The sequence below is a fragment of the Narcine bancroftii genome, chromosome 11 (assembly GCF_036971445.1).
Source record: "Narcine bancroftii isolate sNarBan1 chromosome 11, sNarBan1.hap1, whole genome shotgun sequence".
NCBI lineage: Eukaryota > Metazoa > Chordata > Chondrichthyes > Torpediniformes > Narcinidae > Narcine > Narcine bancroftii.
In genome coordinates this window covers 21,063,696-21,080,548 of record NC_091479.1, presented here as the reverse complement: position 1 = coordinate 21,080,548, position 16,853 = coordinate 21,063,696, and the positions used below count along the sequence as shown (strand labels likewise).

The 16,853-nt window shown below is 41.7% G+C and overlaps 1 protein-coding gene across 4 annotated transcripts in view; it reads left to right on the top strand.

Annotated features, from left to right (window-relative positions):
- lrrc61 (leucine rich repeat containing 61) overlaps positions 1-16,181 on the top strand; it is a 29,811-nt gene extending 13,630 nt beyond the window's left edge. For 2 of the 4 annotated variants that reach the window (XM_069904540.1, XM_069904541.1), the window contains 6 exons: positions 615-675; positions 788-873; positions 2,978-3,043; positions 11,642-11,710; positions 15,540-15,662; positions 16,017-16,181. In XM_069904540.1, the coding sequence (XP_069760641.1) occupies positions 615-675; positions 788-873; positions 2,978-3,043; positions 11,642-11,710; positions 15,540-15,662; positions 16,017-16,102 (491 nt within the window). In that variant the 3' untranslated portion in view covers positions 16,103-16,181. The remainder of the gene's footprint in view (positions 1-614; positions 676-787; positions 874-2,977; positions 3,044-11,641; positions 11,711-15,539; positions 15,663-16,016) is intronic. The other 2 variants (XM_069904542.1, XM_069904543.1) reach the window with 2 other exon arrangements.
- Positions 16,182-16,853: the final 672 nt, after the last annotated feature.

The following is a 16,853-nucleotide window of genomic DNA, read 5'->3' as shown; positions in this document are numbered from 1 at the left end:
TCTGTAGCATTTTTGTCTTAATTTTTTTAAAAAGATTAAATAAAATTGTGTTCATATAAGACCAGACCATGATGCAAATGGAGCAACGTTAGATCACCTGCCCATTTAATGCAGAGTCTAATATGAATTATCCCTGATGTTTAATTGATGTGTGGTTAGCTACACGTTTTTAAAAACATCTTTGGTGTATAAGCATGTGTTCAATTGAATATAAATATTCTTCCTATGTTTCTTTGAGAAATTCATTTCACACGGTGCATGTTTAATTGGTTTGCATTAATGAGGAGAGTAGTGAATAAATATGGGCTTGAAAGATCCTCAACCTTGTCCATTATGCACTGGAAATGAAGTAGCCGCTGCTACTTCATTTAAGACATGAGAAATGAAGTAGTTTGAAAAACTAACTTAAAAAGCATCAGTGCAGAGCCACAATTAACATTTCCTGCTGGAATTTTCTATTTTTTTAAATGTATTTCCAGTGTTGAGTGTACTTTTCTATTTCGGTGCAATGTGGAAAATGTTAAAAATCAGGGGGACTGAAGCAATTATGGAAAATGTGCCCTCTTCACCCTCTCTTTAAATGTTATCTCTAACTTTTTTTTTCCCCATTTTAGATCCTCTACATGCTTGTGAAAATCTACAGAGCCTCAATTTGGCAGGAAACTTAATCAGCAGGTGAATGTATAAAATTTATTGACAGTTTCCTTTGACAGAAGTTGCTACTTTTAGGAGTTGCAGTAGTTTTTGTATATCTCAACGATTTCTGTATCTGTACATTATTCTTTAGTTTTGATGCACTTCACTCAATAACCGATCTGAAGAATCTGGATACAATGCGATTGAAAGATACAATTTGCAGTTTTAGTAATCCAGGTAACTCTTTCTCTTAGCTCAATTCACATTTTCACCTTTCGAGTTATAAGGTTGTGGATTCATGCCCGACTGCAAGATTTGAGTATAAAATCTCAGAGTGATATTCTAGTAGAAATAACAAGGATCATTGAATTGTGAGAGGTACTGTTTTAAATAAGTAGACTTTTCCCTCTCGATGGATGCAAAAAAATCCTTGAGGAAATTATTTTTAATGCTAAGGCATCCCTCCATTGAAATTAGTTAAAGCATTGATCACTATAATATTTATGGGACCTTGTTTAAATTCAGTGTGTGCTTTCCTATATCCCAAGCATGAGTACTTCATTGAATGTAAAGCACCTAGGAACATCCTAGTTTTGTCAAATAGCTCTAGATAAATGTAATGATGTTCATCCTTGAAAGCAGTGTAATTATTGGATAAGAAGTTCATTTCTGGTCTGAAATAGGTAGCAGAACTGCTTTAGTTCAAAGTCATGGAATAAATCCTTATTTTTGATTATTTATGGTCTTGGCTGTAATGTTTCAAGATTAAAGAAAGGGCAAGTTCATTTAAAGCTATTTAGTCACCAGGTAATTGTTCCTGTAGATGTCCCTGTAGAGACATTAAAATGCTTTTAAAGGGCAGAATAATTACAGCCACAAAGTTAATATGCTCAACATGATTATCCAACTGCACGAAAACCAACAAGGTCGGGTCAGATACAGCAATGAGCTCTCTGAACCCTTCTCCATTAACAATGGCGTAAAGCAAGGCTGTGTTCTCGCACCAACCCTCTTTTCAATCTTCTTCAGCATGATGCTGAACCAAGCCATGAAAGACCCCAACAATGAAGACGCTGTTTACATCCGGTACCGCACGGATGGCAGTCTCTTCAATCTGAGGCGCCTGCAAGCTCACACCAAGACACAAGAGAAACTTGTCCGTGAACTACTCTTTGCAGACGATGCCACTTTACTTGCCCATTCAGAGCCAGCTCTTCAGCGCTTGACGTCCTGCTTTGCGGAAACTGCCAAAGTGTTTGGCCTGGAAGTCAGCCTGAAGAAAACTGAGGTCCTCCATCAGCCAGCTCCCCACCATGACTACCAGCCCCCCCACATCTCCATCGGGCACACAAAACTCAAAACGGTCAACCAGTTTACCTATCTCGGCTGCACCATTTCATCAGATGCAAGGATCAACAATGAGATAGACAACAGACTCGCCAAGGCAAATAGCGCCTTTGGAAGACTACACAAAAGAGTCTGGAAAAACAACCAACTGAAAAACCTCACAAAGATAAGCGTATACAGAGCCGTTGTCATACCCACGCTCCTGTTCGGCTCCAAATCATGGGTCCTCTACCGGCATCACCTACGGCTCCTAGAACGCTTCCACCAGCGTTGTCTCCGCTCCATCCTCAACATCCATTGGAGCGCTTTCATCCATAACGTCGAAGTACTCAAGATGGCAGAGGTCGACAGCTTCGAGTCCACACTGCTGAAGATCCAGCTGCGCTGGGTGGGTCACGTCTCCAGAATGGAGGACCATCGCCTTCCCAAGATCGTGTTATATGGCGAGCTCTCCACTGGCCACCGTGACAGAGGTGCACCAAAGAAAAGGTACAAGGACTGCCTAAAGAAATCTCTTGGTGCCTGCCCCATTGACCACCGCCAGTGGGCTGATCTCGCCTCAAACCGTGCATCTTGGCGCCTCACAGTTTGGCGGGCAGCAACCTCCTTTGAAGAAGAGCGCAGAGCCCACCTCACTGACAAAAGGCAAAGGAGGAAAAACCCAACCCCAACCCACCAATTTTCCCCTGCAGCCGCTGCAACCGTGTCTGCCTGTCCCGCATCGGACTTGTCAGCCACAAACGAGCCTGCAGCTGACGTGGACTTTTACCCCCTCCATAAATCTTCGTCCGCGAAGCCAAGCCAAAGAAGAAAAAAGAAAAGAAAAGAATTGTTCCTGTAGATGTTCCTGTAGAGACATTAAAATGCTTTTAAAGGGCAGAATAATTACAGCCACAAAGTTAATATGCTGACAATGTTGTAAAGCATCGCGAGGTAACCTGAGAAATGTAAATATTTCTGCAGAAAGATATGACTCAAGCCCTTTTGTTTTCAGTGTGCATGAATACATCCTACCTGAACACGATGTTGGACATGTTCCCAAACATCAAGGTGTTAGATGGTAAGTCATTTCAAATTTAAAAAATTTAAACATACAGCACTGTAACAGCCAATGAGTCCATGGGTCCCAAATGCAGTACACCAATTTACCTACCAGCCCCATACAATTTTGAAGGGTGGGAGGCAACTCCCGCAGGCACGCGGAGAATGTACAAATTCCTGACCCGGGAACCTGGGTCGTTGGTGCTGTAATAGCATTACGCTAACAGCTACTGCTAACCATTCCATAAATTACTGCTTTGACGCATTGGTGTAGAAATAGATCTTCTTGCTTTATGGCAGCACAAATTTATTTATTTATGCATCCCCAAAGGAATAAATATTTTTATCGCAGGTATCATTTGGTGGGATTTTCTACCCTGCCACGACCTGGTTCAACTGCTCCAGTGGGCTCATTAGTGGCTCAACAAGGTAGCACGACTTTCAACAGGTTTCTGGCCTCCTCCCCTTCAAATGACTAGAAGGTGCTAACAGTGTTTTAATACTTACTTTTAAATTTATTTTAAGACATTAATGTATTTAACTTTTTTACATCCTAAGCACTTGCAGAATATACAGCTCTGAAAGACGCCGTCAGCCCATCGAATCCTTATTGTTCTATTTAAGAGCAAGTCCCTCTCCCCTGCCCTCTCCTCAGAGCATCACAAATTATTTTCTATCAGATACTTATCCATTTCCTCTTTGAACAATACAGTTGAACCTGCCTTTGCTACAAACGCTCGTGGTACATTCCAGTCCTTAATCATTCACTGCAAGTACATTAAAGCAAAGGATTTATTTTGTGGTAACTTTAATTCTCTAGACAAGCCAGAACTAGATACAATATTCTAGTCATGCTTAAACCAGTTTTATAAAGATGATTGAGACAGTGTTGCTTTTGTACATTATACAGAAGTCCCCCCTTATCCATTGGGGGGGGGGATACATTCCAAGACCTCCAGTGGATGCCTGAAACAACAGATAGTACTGTTTTATGTCTTGTTTTCTAAACATGCTTTACATACTTATGCTAAAATTTAATTTACAAATTAGGAAATATATGAGATTAGCAACAAAAACTAATAATAAAATATAACAATATTAAAAAAGAGGTTACTTGAACACAAGCATTGCAATTACATGACATTCAATCTGATAACCAAGATGGCTTCTTCTTTTTTTTTCTTTGGCTTGGCTTCGCGGACGAAGATTTATGGAGGGGGTAAAAGTCCACGTCAGCTGCAGGCTCGTTTGTGGCTGACAAGTCCGATGCGGGACAGGCAGACACGGTTGCAGCGGCTGCAGGGGAAAATTGGTGGGTTGGGGTTGGGTGTTGGGTTTTTCTTCCTTTGCCTTTTGTCAGTGAGGTGGGCTCTGCGCTCTTCTTCAAAGGAGGTTGCTGCCCACCAAACTAATGAACAGGTAGCGCTATACATGTGGATATGCTGGACAAAGGGATGATGAACGTCCTCGGCGGGACAGCACAGATTTCATCTCGCTACTCAGAACGGCACACAAGTTAAAACAAATGAATTGTATATTTCTGGAATTTCCCATTTAATATTTTTGGACCGCAGTTTCCAAGGGTAACTGAAACCATGGAAAACAAAACAGCAGTCAAGGGATGGAACCACTGTACCTCTATTTATAAACCCCAGAATCCAGTTTGTTTTTTTATCACTTTTTAGTCTTAATTAATGCAGAGAAGGCTGGCGGCAAAACTCTGCATGCCAAACTGCATGAGTTTTTCAAGCTTTGTTGGGACCAAGGAAAACTGCCTCAGGATCTTCGTGATGCCACCATCATCACCCTGTACAAAAACAAAGGCGAGAAATCAGACTGCTCAAACTACAGGGGAATCACGTTGCTCTCCATTGCAGGCAAAATCTTCGCTAGGATTCTCCTAAATAGAATAATACCTAGTGTCGCCGAGAATATTCTCCCAGAATCACAGTGCGGCTTTCGCGCAAACAGAGGAACTACTGACATGGTCTTTGCCCTCAGACAGCTCCAAGAAAAGTGCAGAGAACAAAACAAAGGACTCTACATCACCTTTGTTGACCTCACCAAAGCCTTCAACACCGTGAGCAGGAAAGGGCTTTGGCAAATACTAGAGCGCATCGGATGTCCCCCAAAGTTCCTCAACATGATTATCCAACTGCACGAAAACCAACAAGGTCGGGTCAGATACAGCAATGAGCTCTCTGAACCCTTCTCCATTAACAATGGCGTGAAGCAAGGCTGTGTTCTCGCACCAACCCTCTTTTCAATCTTCTTCAGCATGATGCTGAACCAAGCCACGAAAGACCCCAACAATGAAGACGCTGTTTACATCCGGTACCGCACGGATGGCAGTCTCTTCAATCTGAGGCGCCTGCAAGCTCACACCAAGACACAAGAGAAACTTGTCCGTGAACTACTCTTTGCAGACGATGCCGCTTTAGTTGCCCATTCAGAGCCAGCTCTTCAGCGCTTGACGTCCTGCTTTGCGGAAACTGCCAAAATGTTTGGCCTGGAAGTCAGCCTGAAGAAAACTGACGTCCTCCATCAGCCGGCTCCCCACCATGACTACCAGCCCCCCCACATCTCCATCGGGCACACAAAACTCAAAACGGTCAACCAGTTTACCTATCTCGGCTGCATCATCAGATGCAAGGATCGACAATGAGATAGACAACAGACCTGCCAAGGCAAATAGCGCCTTTGGAAGACTACACAAAAGAGTCTGGAAAAACAACCAACTGAAAAACCTCACAAAGATAAGCGTATACAGAGCCGTTGTCATACCCACGCTCCTGTTCGGCTCCGAATCATGGGTCCTCTACCGGCACCACCTACGGCTCCTAGAACGCTTCCACCAGCGTTGTCTCCGCTCCATCCTCAACATCCATTGGAGCGCTTTCATCCCTAACGTCGAAGTACTCAAGATGGCAGAGGTCGACAGCATCGAGTCCACGATGCTGAAGATCCAGCTGCGCTGGATGGGTCACGTCTCCAGAATGGAGGACCATCGCCTTCCCAAGATCGTGTTATATGGCGAGCTCTCCACTGGCCACCGTGACAGAGGTGCACCAAAGAAAAGGTACAAGGACTGCCTAAAGAAATCTCTTGGTGCCTGCCCCATTGACCACCGCCAGTGGGCTGATAACGCCTCAAACCGTGCATCTTGGCGCCTCACAGTTTGGCGGGCAGCAACCTCCTTTGAAGAAGACCGCAGAGCCCACCTCACTGACAAAAGGCAAAGGAGGAAAAACCCAACACCCAACCCCAACCAACCAATTTTCCCCTGCAACCGCTGCAACCGTGTCTACCTGTCCCGCATCGGACTTGTCAGCCACAAACGAGCCTGCAGCTGACGTGGACTTTTTACCCCCTCCATAAATCTTCGTCCGCGAAGCCAAGCCAAAGAAGAAAGAAGTCTTAATTAATAGATTGTCTGATCATGGAAGCTAAGCAGGCCTGGTCAGTTCTTGGAGGAGAGATTGCCTAGGAACATCAAGGTTTCTGTGAGGGCTGCTGGACAAAGTGGTGACTCTCTGTCTGCCTTACAGTAGACTACTAAAGTTAGAGTTTCATGTATGTTACATTCTAAATGCAATTTTATGTGTCAGTACTGGAACCATTACCTTTTTACTTAACTGTGCACATATACCCATGGGTATATGTTGTGCCCTGTTTGTGAAAGTTGAAGAGATACAGAAAGATTCATTTGACTTAACCACACTGGCAGGTGTGAAAACCCTTTAAGGCCAGCTATCAGTTGTTCCGTAATCCAGCAGGCTGCTTGTGTCCTGCCAAACTACCATGTTGAAATGCTGGAGGCCTTGCTTTCAACAAACATCTGTACTAGGTCCGCACTACAAAGGCAACATGGCATAGAACCACAGCCATCCTCATTAATTTTGCATGCCCACAATATTGAAACCATCCTTTGTTTTTCAAAAACAAAGCTTCATTCTGCTTTTATTTAATTGCTGCACTAAGTTCTTCTAAACTATGATGCTGAGTAATCAATCCAACTGTTATGACATCAACTTATGAATTTGTACTTCAGAACATAACAAACAGAAGCAGGAATTGGCCAGTTAGCCCTTGGGCTGCTCTGCCATTCAGTAAGATTTTGGCTGATCCATTTACGCCTTAAACATTTTTCTGCTCTCTTGTTTCTCTTAATTTTCTTGTAGTGCAAATTTCAGACTTAAATATTATTAAATTTTAAACATCCAGCACAGTAACAGGCCCTTCCGGCCCACAAGCCCGTGCCTCACAATTACACCTAATTAACCTACAACCTCAGTATGTTTTGGAGGGTAGGAGGAAACTAGAGCAACCAGAGGAATCTCACACAGACATGGGGATAATGTACAAACTCCTTACAGCACTGGATTAGAACCCCAGTCGCTGCCACTGTAACAAAGTTGCGCTAACCACTAATCTAAAAGTGCCGCCCACACAGTTAATGACTCGACCCGCAGAGAGCCATGGAAGTGGAGAATTCCTATATTACCAACTGAGATCTTACTTGAAGGATAAATTAGGAAGCAATTTGAGTTTACCAGAGGGAAGTAACCTTGAATATGTGATTACAGATACAATGTTAATCAAAAGATTTATAACAAATATGTATATTAAACTGCAAGAAAAGGAGAATGAGGAAACAAATGGTAAAACTAAACAAAAATGGGAACAAGATTTAAATGTAAAGATAAAAAAGGAAACATGGGAGAAATTATGTTCTGGAACGATGAGAAATACAATAAATACGAGGCTGCGTATGATACAATATAATTGGTTACACAGACTATACATTACACTGCAAAAGTTAAATAAATGGGACCCAACAGTATCTGATAGATGTTTTCGATGTAAAAAAGAAATGGGAACAACAATTCATGCAATCTGGACATGTGAGAGAGTAGAAAAATTTTGGCATGATCTCAATCAGATATTAAATAAAATAACAGAAAACAATATACCAAAGAATCCAGAGATCTTTCTCCTAAGTAACATAAAAAACAAAGAATTTGGAATTGATTTGGAGGATGCACAAAAAAGATTTGTTAAGATAGCCCTAGCCGTAGCAAAGAAATGTATTATGTCAACCTGGAAATTGGAAGATAATTTGAAAATACAACAATGGTATATAGAAATGAATAAATGTATTCCATTAGAAAAAATAACATATAGTTTAAGAAATAATATGGAAATATTCGAACAAGTATGGGAGCCTTACATTAAATACAATAGCGAAAACCTACCGGGGACAAACATTACCTAAGTTGATGGAAGGAGAAGGAAAGAAAAGAATGGACTCAGTAGAATTTCTGGTGTATTTTTGTTGAATGACAACATTGTCTGACTGAATTAATGCAACCTAGATTGTATACCTAAAATGGATGAGAGGGGGGTGGGTGGGGGGGTGGCTTGGGAGGAGGGAGGGGGGGGGAGAGAAAAAGTCACTGTAAATGTGTGAAAAAGAAAAAGTGTATATCATGGCTAATGTGATTTATGGTGTGAAAAAAAAATTAAAAAAAAAAAAGTGGAGAATTCCTAAGATCCTGATTGAAGAAATTCCTGTTCATCTCCATTGTAAATTATATATTCTAGGTGCAGATACTAGCCAGATAAGTTCACAGTCAGGGCATTGGGTGCTTGGATGAGCAGGTGGGTGGCTGGGACTGAGTGGTAGGTCTGCACTTATGGCGTTGGGAACTCAGATGGGCAGGTAGCCGGGTCATTAGGTGAGAGTCCATGGTTGGGGCATTGGGAGTTCGGGTGGATGGGTGTGTGGCCAGGGCCTAGGTGAGAGTCCATGGCCGGGGAGTCAGGAGCTCTGGTGGCTGAGGCCTTGGTGAGAGTCCACAGTCAGAATATCGGGAGCTCGGATGGGCGGGTGGCCAGGTCCAAAACAGGAGGTCGACCTTTGCACACAATATACGGAAAATACTAGATTTTGGGCCAAAAATAAGGGGGGGGGAGGTCAAGCTTTACGAGTATATATGGTAAATGGCAAGGCAGACTCGATGGGCTGAACGGCCTATTTCTGCTCGTGTCTTATGGACCCACAGACACTTTACTAATACAATAATTAGTGGTTTCATTCCACTATTAGTGACCTTCATTTTTTTTTATTCTTCCTTCCAAAATGGATATCTTCACATTTTCCCACATTATTCTCCATCTAACAACTTCTTTCCTGTTCACTTCATCTATCTTAATAATTTTGAAGGCTCTTTGCATCCTTACAACTAAATAGATAACTTATCTTTGTATTCTTAGCAAATTTGGCTATATTAGATTTCAGATTTATTGTCAGAAAGCATTCATGACATCACATACAACCCTGAGATTCCTTTTTCTTGTGGGTGTGGCAGAATCACCACTAATTGGTAGTGCAAAAATGAACTGCACACACCATGAACATGTAAATAATCAAAAGAATGTAAACAGATAACTAATGCAAACAAACTGACTGTGCAATAAAGGGAGAGCAATGAAAATCAATAAAGTGCACAAGTAAAGTCCTTAAATGAGATCCTGATTGAGTTTGTTGTTGGGGAGTCATATGGTAGAGGGGTAGCAGCTGTTCCTGCACCTTGTGGGGTGAGTGTGGTGGCACCTATGCCTCTTTCCTGATGGCAGCAGCGAGAACAGAGTGCGTGCTGGGTGGTGTGGATCCTTGATGATTGCTGCTGCCCTCTGATGTACTCCATAGTGGGGAGGATTTTGCCTGTAATGTACATGGACAGGGTAGGTACCAAGGGGGCGATTAGTGGGAAGTGATGAGTGGGCGAGGAAGTCCCAGAGGGGATGGTCACTTGGAAAGCAGAGAGGGGAGAGGAGGGGATGATGTATCTGGTGATGGGATCACATTGTTGGTGGCAAAAATTGCAGAGGATAATTTATTGGATGGGGAGGCTGTTGGGGAGTTAGGTGAGGTTTTATGGAAACTAGCCTGTAAGTGATTATGAATGTCTCTCAGTGGCCCACCAAGTTGTGAAGTAAAAGGAGAAAATTCTAAGAAATTATTTTTAGAATTTGTATATTTTATTTTCCTGGTTCTCTGTTACACCTGACCCTGTTTCCTGATTGGTGCATGTCAGAACAGCACTAGACTTTTTTCCTTTTGTCTCTCACTGCCTCGAGAGGCAATGCCCCATGTCTTCCTGCAGCAATGTGATGAAAGAAAGGACCAAACAATGAGCTTGGGTGCTGGTTAATTAATTGAAAAGAAATTCTCATTTATTCAGACACAGTTGGTGCAAATCTTGCTGGAGAACCTTTATTTCAAACCTGTATTTAACATTGAATGAATCCATTACTGGTAATGATTTTTTTTTCTCTTAAATCTTATTCTGGATCTTACTCCAATAAAAACTTGGAAGTTCTTTTAATGTACTCACATTCATCAATAGTTACTTATATATACTGTCGTATTGGACTATCTTCGAAACTTAAAATTTTCTCCTTTAAAAAGGGGTTGTCGTAATGCTGGGTTTAAATTCTGCTCCTTGACTGCGAAGTCTCAGTACTGCTGCCATCTTCTCGTTCTTGCACATGCCCTGTAGTCACTTGCGAAGTCACGGCGTTCCTCCGCGGGGTCCATCCGCCCAGTCCCACTGCCGTCGGCTCTGTACAGCCTTTAACGACCTGTTGTAGAACCTGACAGTGGTTTATTTTAAAATATACAAAACAAAATTGAAACCTTTACATGGGAATTTGTTATTAAAATTTTGTGATTTGCTTGTAATAGAATTCAATGGTCAACATTAAGTGCCAGATTTGGGTCCTCTTATACAAAGGATATCACCCAAAACCAATATTTTAGTTGCAAATTCAGGTCGTCCTATACAATGGCATTGATTTATTATTGATTTTTATTATTAATATTTAAGCCTAATCCTTGCTTTAAGTCAACTTTATTGTCATCTGATTATAGAAGTACAACCCGATGAAACGGCGTTCTCCAGTCCTTAGTGAAAGCATGCAGACACACAACGAGACATAACACACCATACAGACAAACAATACATATGCAGGACAAGTATTTCATCTATACAAATAAAAAAATAAACATTGTTTCATGAATATGAGAGACTTGGAGGCTGAGTGTGAGCAGTTCCTTTGGTCATTCAGCGTTCTCACTGGCCATGGGAAGAAACTGTTCCTCAACCTGGTGGTCCTGGCTCTGATCCTCCTGTATCTCTTCCCCGACGGGATTGGCTGAATGATATTGGGTGGAAAAGGTCCTCAATGATTTTGCACACACTCTTCAGACAACGATGCTGGTAGATCCCGTCGTTCTCTGCAGCAGCCGTTCCACACTATGATGTAGCTGGCCAGGACACTCTTGATAGAGATGTAGAAAGTTGGCACGATGGTGGCTGGTAGCCTTGTCCTCTTCAGTTGACACGATGGTGGCTGGTAGCCTTGTCCTCTTCGGCCTTTTCAGGCAATTCAGTTGTTGTTGTGCCTTCTTGACAAATGAGGAGATGTTGAGCATCCAATTAAAAATATTTAAACTGCACACGTGGTTCATTGTGCTATTTATATATTTAATTTGATTAAATGAAGAGAATCTGAACACTCAGGGACTATTTTTGTTCTGTTCTATTCACAGGAGAGAGGGTGTCGGGTAGGGGCAGTGATTTATACCAACTCTGCAAAAACATTGACGCTTCTCTGAAAGGTTTGATAGATCTTTTTATTTTGTTTATAATTTAAACCACATTTTAACTCCACACTTAGGTCTGTATGGACAGGTGATGTGCTTTTCAATGTGAGGGTCCAGTCCGACATATCCCCATGTCGTTCTCATAATGAAATGAGTTGGCTAAAGTCCTTTTGTGCATTGTTCTTTGGGTTGTTTCTTTTTATGATAGATACCCTATATACTTGGGTAATAGTCAATCCCATGTAAAAGTCAACTCTTTTTTTGGGCCAAAGATCACATTTTTTATATATCCCATGTAAAATTGGCCTCCCCTATTTTTGGCCCTGAACCACCCACCCATCCAAGCTCTCAACACCCCAACCGTGCACACAAGCCCTGGCCGCACACCCATCCAAGCTCCCAATACCCTGGTCACCCACCCATCCAGGTCTCCAATGCATCAACTGTGAAGCCTCACCTTGGCCGACTGCCCATTGAGCTCCCAACGCCCTGAACACAGTCTTACCACCCAGTCCCAGCCATCCGAGCTCCCAACATCTTGAACGATGCAGGTACTTACCAGGATTAAAAGTCGTTTTTTTTTTTTGTTTTTTTTTCCAACCTTTTTATTTTTCACACCACAAATCACACCAGCCATTTCCTCTCCACACATACACAGTGACCCTTCCTTCCCCCCCCCCAAGCCACCCCCCCACCCCCCCAGATTAAAAGTCGTATTCATGTAAAAGTAGACCTTCTCCCCCACCCCAAATTTGATCCAAATAATTGGTCCTCAAAACTCCACTATTATTCAAGTGTTTACAATAGTTTATTTGAGAATCGCATGCTATCAGAATCCGAATTTATTGTCATGAACATTTATTGTTTTGTGACAGTGCTACAGTGCAAGTATTTCTACAAAATTACATTTAAAAATAAAAAAATAGTGCAAGAATAAGAGAAGCTGAGGTGGTGTCTGTGGTTTGTTGTTCATTCAGAAATCTGGTGGCAGAAGGGAATGCCATTGGGGGTTGGTCTTTAGGCTCCTGTACCTCCTTCCTGGCAGTAGCAGAGTGAAGAGGGCATCCTTCACTCTTAAGGCTAGAGGCTACTTTCTTAAGACACTGCCTGTTGTAGATGTCCTCAATGAAGTGGATACTGATGCCTGTGTTAGCATTTATACTCGAAGGTGGACTTTCTGGCAATATATATTTTTAAATTATTATCAGCTGGAACCTTTTGTACTCCTTTGCAGAAATTGTTGTTTGTCATTTTTTATGGTTCATGCATTGATTCTTTTTGTTTATGTGACTTTAATTACAATTTACAAACAGACATTATTGATGACACGCAGCAGATCTGCGAACAGGCATGCAACTAACTGGGAGAAAGCTAATTAAAAGTAGCTTGACAAGGAAAGTGTCCCACCTGCAGAAAGTACTTAGTGTCTGTAGTGTTGCCCACTTATCTGTTGTAGTTGGTATCAATAGAGGCCAAGATGGGTTCATTAATTTTTCCTTCTATTTTGCTGGACTTTTGCAGTTCATTCCATCTCAAAGAGGATATCTTTGTTTACCATTCAAACATTTGAATTAGTCTATCTTTATCATGAAACTTTTCCCCCAGCACTAATACATTACTGAAAATTTTCTATGTTGTTATTGATAATTCTTCTTTGGATGTACTCTCAGTTATTTCAATCTTTTGATAATACTGCAGAAACAGGACTGCACTAAAGCATAAAGCACACACACACAGCAGTGTGGAACGAGCTTCCAGGTGAAATAGTGAATGCGGGCTCAATTTTAACATTTAAGAAGAATTTGGACAGGTACATTGATGAGAGGGGTATGGAGGGCTATGGACTGGGTGCAGGTCAGTGGAACCAGGCAGAAAACTAGTTTGGCACAGATTAGTAGAGCCAAAAGGCCTGTTTCTGTTCTGAAGAAAAACTCCAAACCCTCCATTTGGGAAATGAAATGAAGAACAAGAATGTGGTACACACACTTCATACTAGAACATGCTGTGTGTTTTGCAGGTGTAAGTGAAGTGTGCCAGTGTCTAATTTCCTTGTCAATATAAAAGTTTGGTATTTATCATTTCTATCTGGTGCGTAACAAAATTAGTCAAGTAAAAATATTTGAAAATGTTCAGGCTCATTTACACATCTCAGATTTGTAATTTTATAATCTTGCAAACCATTAAATCACTAGGAAGTGCTAAAAATATCTCTTTTGGTCAAAATCTGCTGACATTATGATATAGAATCATGACTCTTCAGCACCTCTAATATTTATGGCAATAAAACCCGGACGTCTCGGGGCAAAAAACCCGGATGTCTCGGGGCACTAGCTTGAAGGATATTCAAGGGGGAGAAGACATGGAATTGTTGCAAGGATATTTTGGGGGAGATTTTTGAATAAGGCAGGAGTAATCATGTACCAAAAAAAGAACAGATTTATGGTGAATATTCAGTTCAGAATGTCGCCCTGGATGGTCAGTGGAAGTTTAAACAAAAAAAAGTTTTAAATGACAATGTTTAGGAAATATTTTGCTCTTGAATTCCTTCCCATGAACAATAATTCCTGTTGAAATTTGATGTGGAGGCTTCAGGTATTAAATGTAGCTTTCTAATCTTTCAAGAAGTTTGATTGATCATCAGATGATAGATGCCCAAAAGTTCTATATAGGAAAGGAAGAGAAATCCAAACAAGTTATTTAATTATTTCCTCCTATTTAGAATTGTTACTGTACAGTGTGTCTTGTTTTAGTTTCATTCCATTGTGTAGTATTTCAAACGGAAAATCTTGTCCTGATTGTTTGACTCTTCCTATTTTCATTTGTTTTTCTTCTTGCCTATGACGTTTTGATTACCTCGACTGCCAGCTTTCAGAAATGCAGTTGGAAATGTTATTCTTAATTGGCAGGGCAGGAGTGGTAGCTGCCAAAGCAGGGATATCAGACTAACATGGAGGAATTGGCCAGAATTCTGAAAGATGCACCCATCTCTTCTTGCTTTTCCATTAAACATTGGGGCATTGTTGCCCAATGAAGTTCAATTGTGTTCCACCATCTGGTGGAATACCTATTGTCACACAAACAGCACATTATTTGAATGGATGTGGTTGAGAGTTCCATCAACGAGACTCTTGCAAAATTGTGATTGGAGGCATCCATTAGAAGTGCAGGACCCTTTCCTGCTGATGGTATTTCTCCTTGGGAAGATGATGGTTAGTGTGAAGCTTCAGTGGTGTGAACGTGTACTGCAGACTAAATGAAATAAATGTTAGCTGAAGGCTGTTGAAGGAAATAGTGACCGAATGCCAGACTCCGAGCCCAACGTGATGAAACTACTTTTGTACATATCCATTGTATGTAAGTTACATGGCCCTTCCTGTTTGACCCTGCTCTCATTGGCTGGCTCATGACTCCTCCCCTTTCTCCCCCAAAAAGGCTGTCATGCCACAAGCCTGTCCCCCGTTCGAGTCCGGGTCAGTGTGAGTGAGCTGAACAGGGACGCTGTCCGTCTCTTGCAAATAAAAGTGTTCAGTTTTGATTACTTCAGTCTTTGTGCAATTGATTGTGCATCACCCACCCAGAGATATGTTTACAGTTCCGACCACACAGGGAAGGTGGCATAACTCGGAGACTATTTTCTTCACAAAACATAAATGGCAAACATACTCTTATGGGCGCTCTGGCAAGGTTGCATTGTGAAATTCATCTGCCGAGTTTACTACCTTACCATCGATAACACAATAAGTGATTTTTCACACTTTTAAAAGACTTTCTTTTGGCGGTAATTCATTGTGTGAAATCCCGAGTTAGGAAATTGGTTACACAAATGCAAGTTCTTTATTTTCAGAGATTGATGGCAGTGTTCCTATTCATGCACCACTTGTTCCGAAAAAATGGGTTGAAGATGGTTACTGGGAACTTAAGCCAATGCAGCAAACTCAAACTGATGAAGCTATTGAACAGTTTCATGGTAAGGATTCCCTCAATTTCTTTGACCCACTGTGTGTGATAGTACAGATTCTATCACCAATGTGTACAGATGGTCGTGTAGGATGACTGCGATTGGCTGAGAGCGTAGCCACGCCTACTGGCAGGTCTTAAAGGGTTGCCCCTAGCCGGACCAGGTCATTCTGGACTGGTCGACCTACATGTGATACGCTCCAGTTAATAAAAGCCTTGGTTTGGATCAACAAGCCGTTGATTCTTTCGACGCGCTCGACACCGTGCAATTGAATTTTTAACCGATTTAAAATGTAAGTAGAATTAAATTATTTTCATTTGTTTTCAATATGGATGATTCTTGTTGTTCCTCTTTCATATTTAGGACTTGTAAAAGAATGCAGAGAGCTCAACAGCAAAGCTGCTGATGTCATCACCAAAATCAGAAGGACCCTAAGGGCTGCAAATTAAGCCAAGGGCCTCAGATAATAGTTGCTGGTGTCTTTAGAAACTTGAGCAAATAAACGGGTCACTGGTTGACGCAGCTAAATCATGAGTTTATAACGAAATTGTTACAGCAAGGAAAGGGCCTGACCGTTCTACTGCAGGTTGTTTCCTGCACCCTTCTCTGCAGCTGGGACGTTTGACACACAAAGTCATGAGAATGCAAACCAATGAAGATGTGTAAAGTGCTGAATTGCAATGGGGTTCACCACTTTGTTTCCAGCAAATAGATTTCCCTGCTGGAAATTTTTAATGCCTTCTCAACCCTTGCACTGTTAACTGTGACTTTTAAAACATAGAAGATAGGAGCAGGAGTAGGTCATTCGACCCTTCGAGCCTGCTCCGCCATTCAACGAGATCATGGCTGATCTTAAAGTTCAGTACCCCATCCCCGCCTTCTCTCCGTAACCTTTAATACCCTTATACTGAAGAAATAGATCTAATTCCCTCTTAAATATATTTAATGAACCTGCCTCTACTGCCCTCTGTGGCAATGAATTCCACAGATTCACCACCCTCTGGGTAAAGAAATTCCTCCTCATCTCGGTCCTAAATGGTTTGCCTATTATCCTCAAACCATGGCTCCGGGTTCTGGATTTTCCCATCCTTGGAAACATCCCATCTGCATCCATTCTGTCCAGTCCTGCCAGAATTTTATAGGTCTCTATGAGATCCCCTCTCAATCTTCTAAACTCCAGGGAGTACAATCCCAAATTGC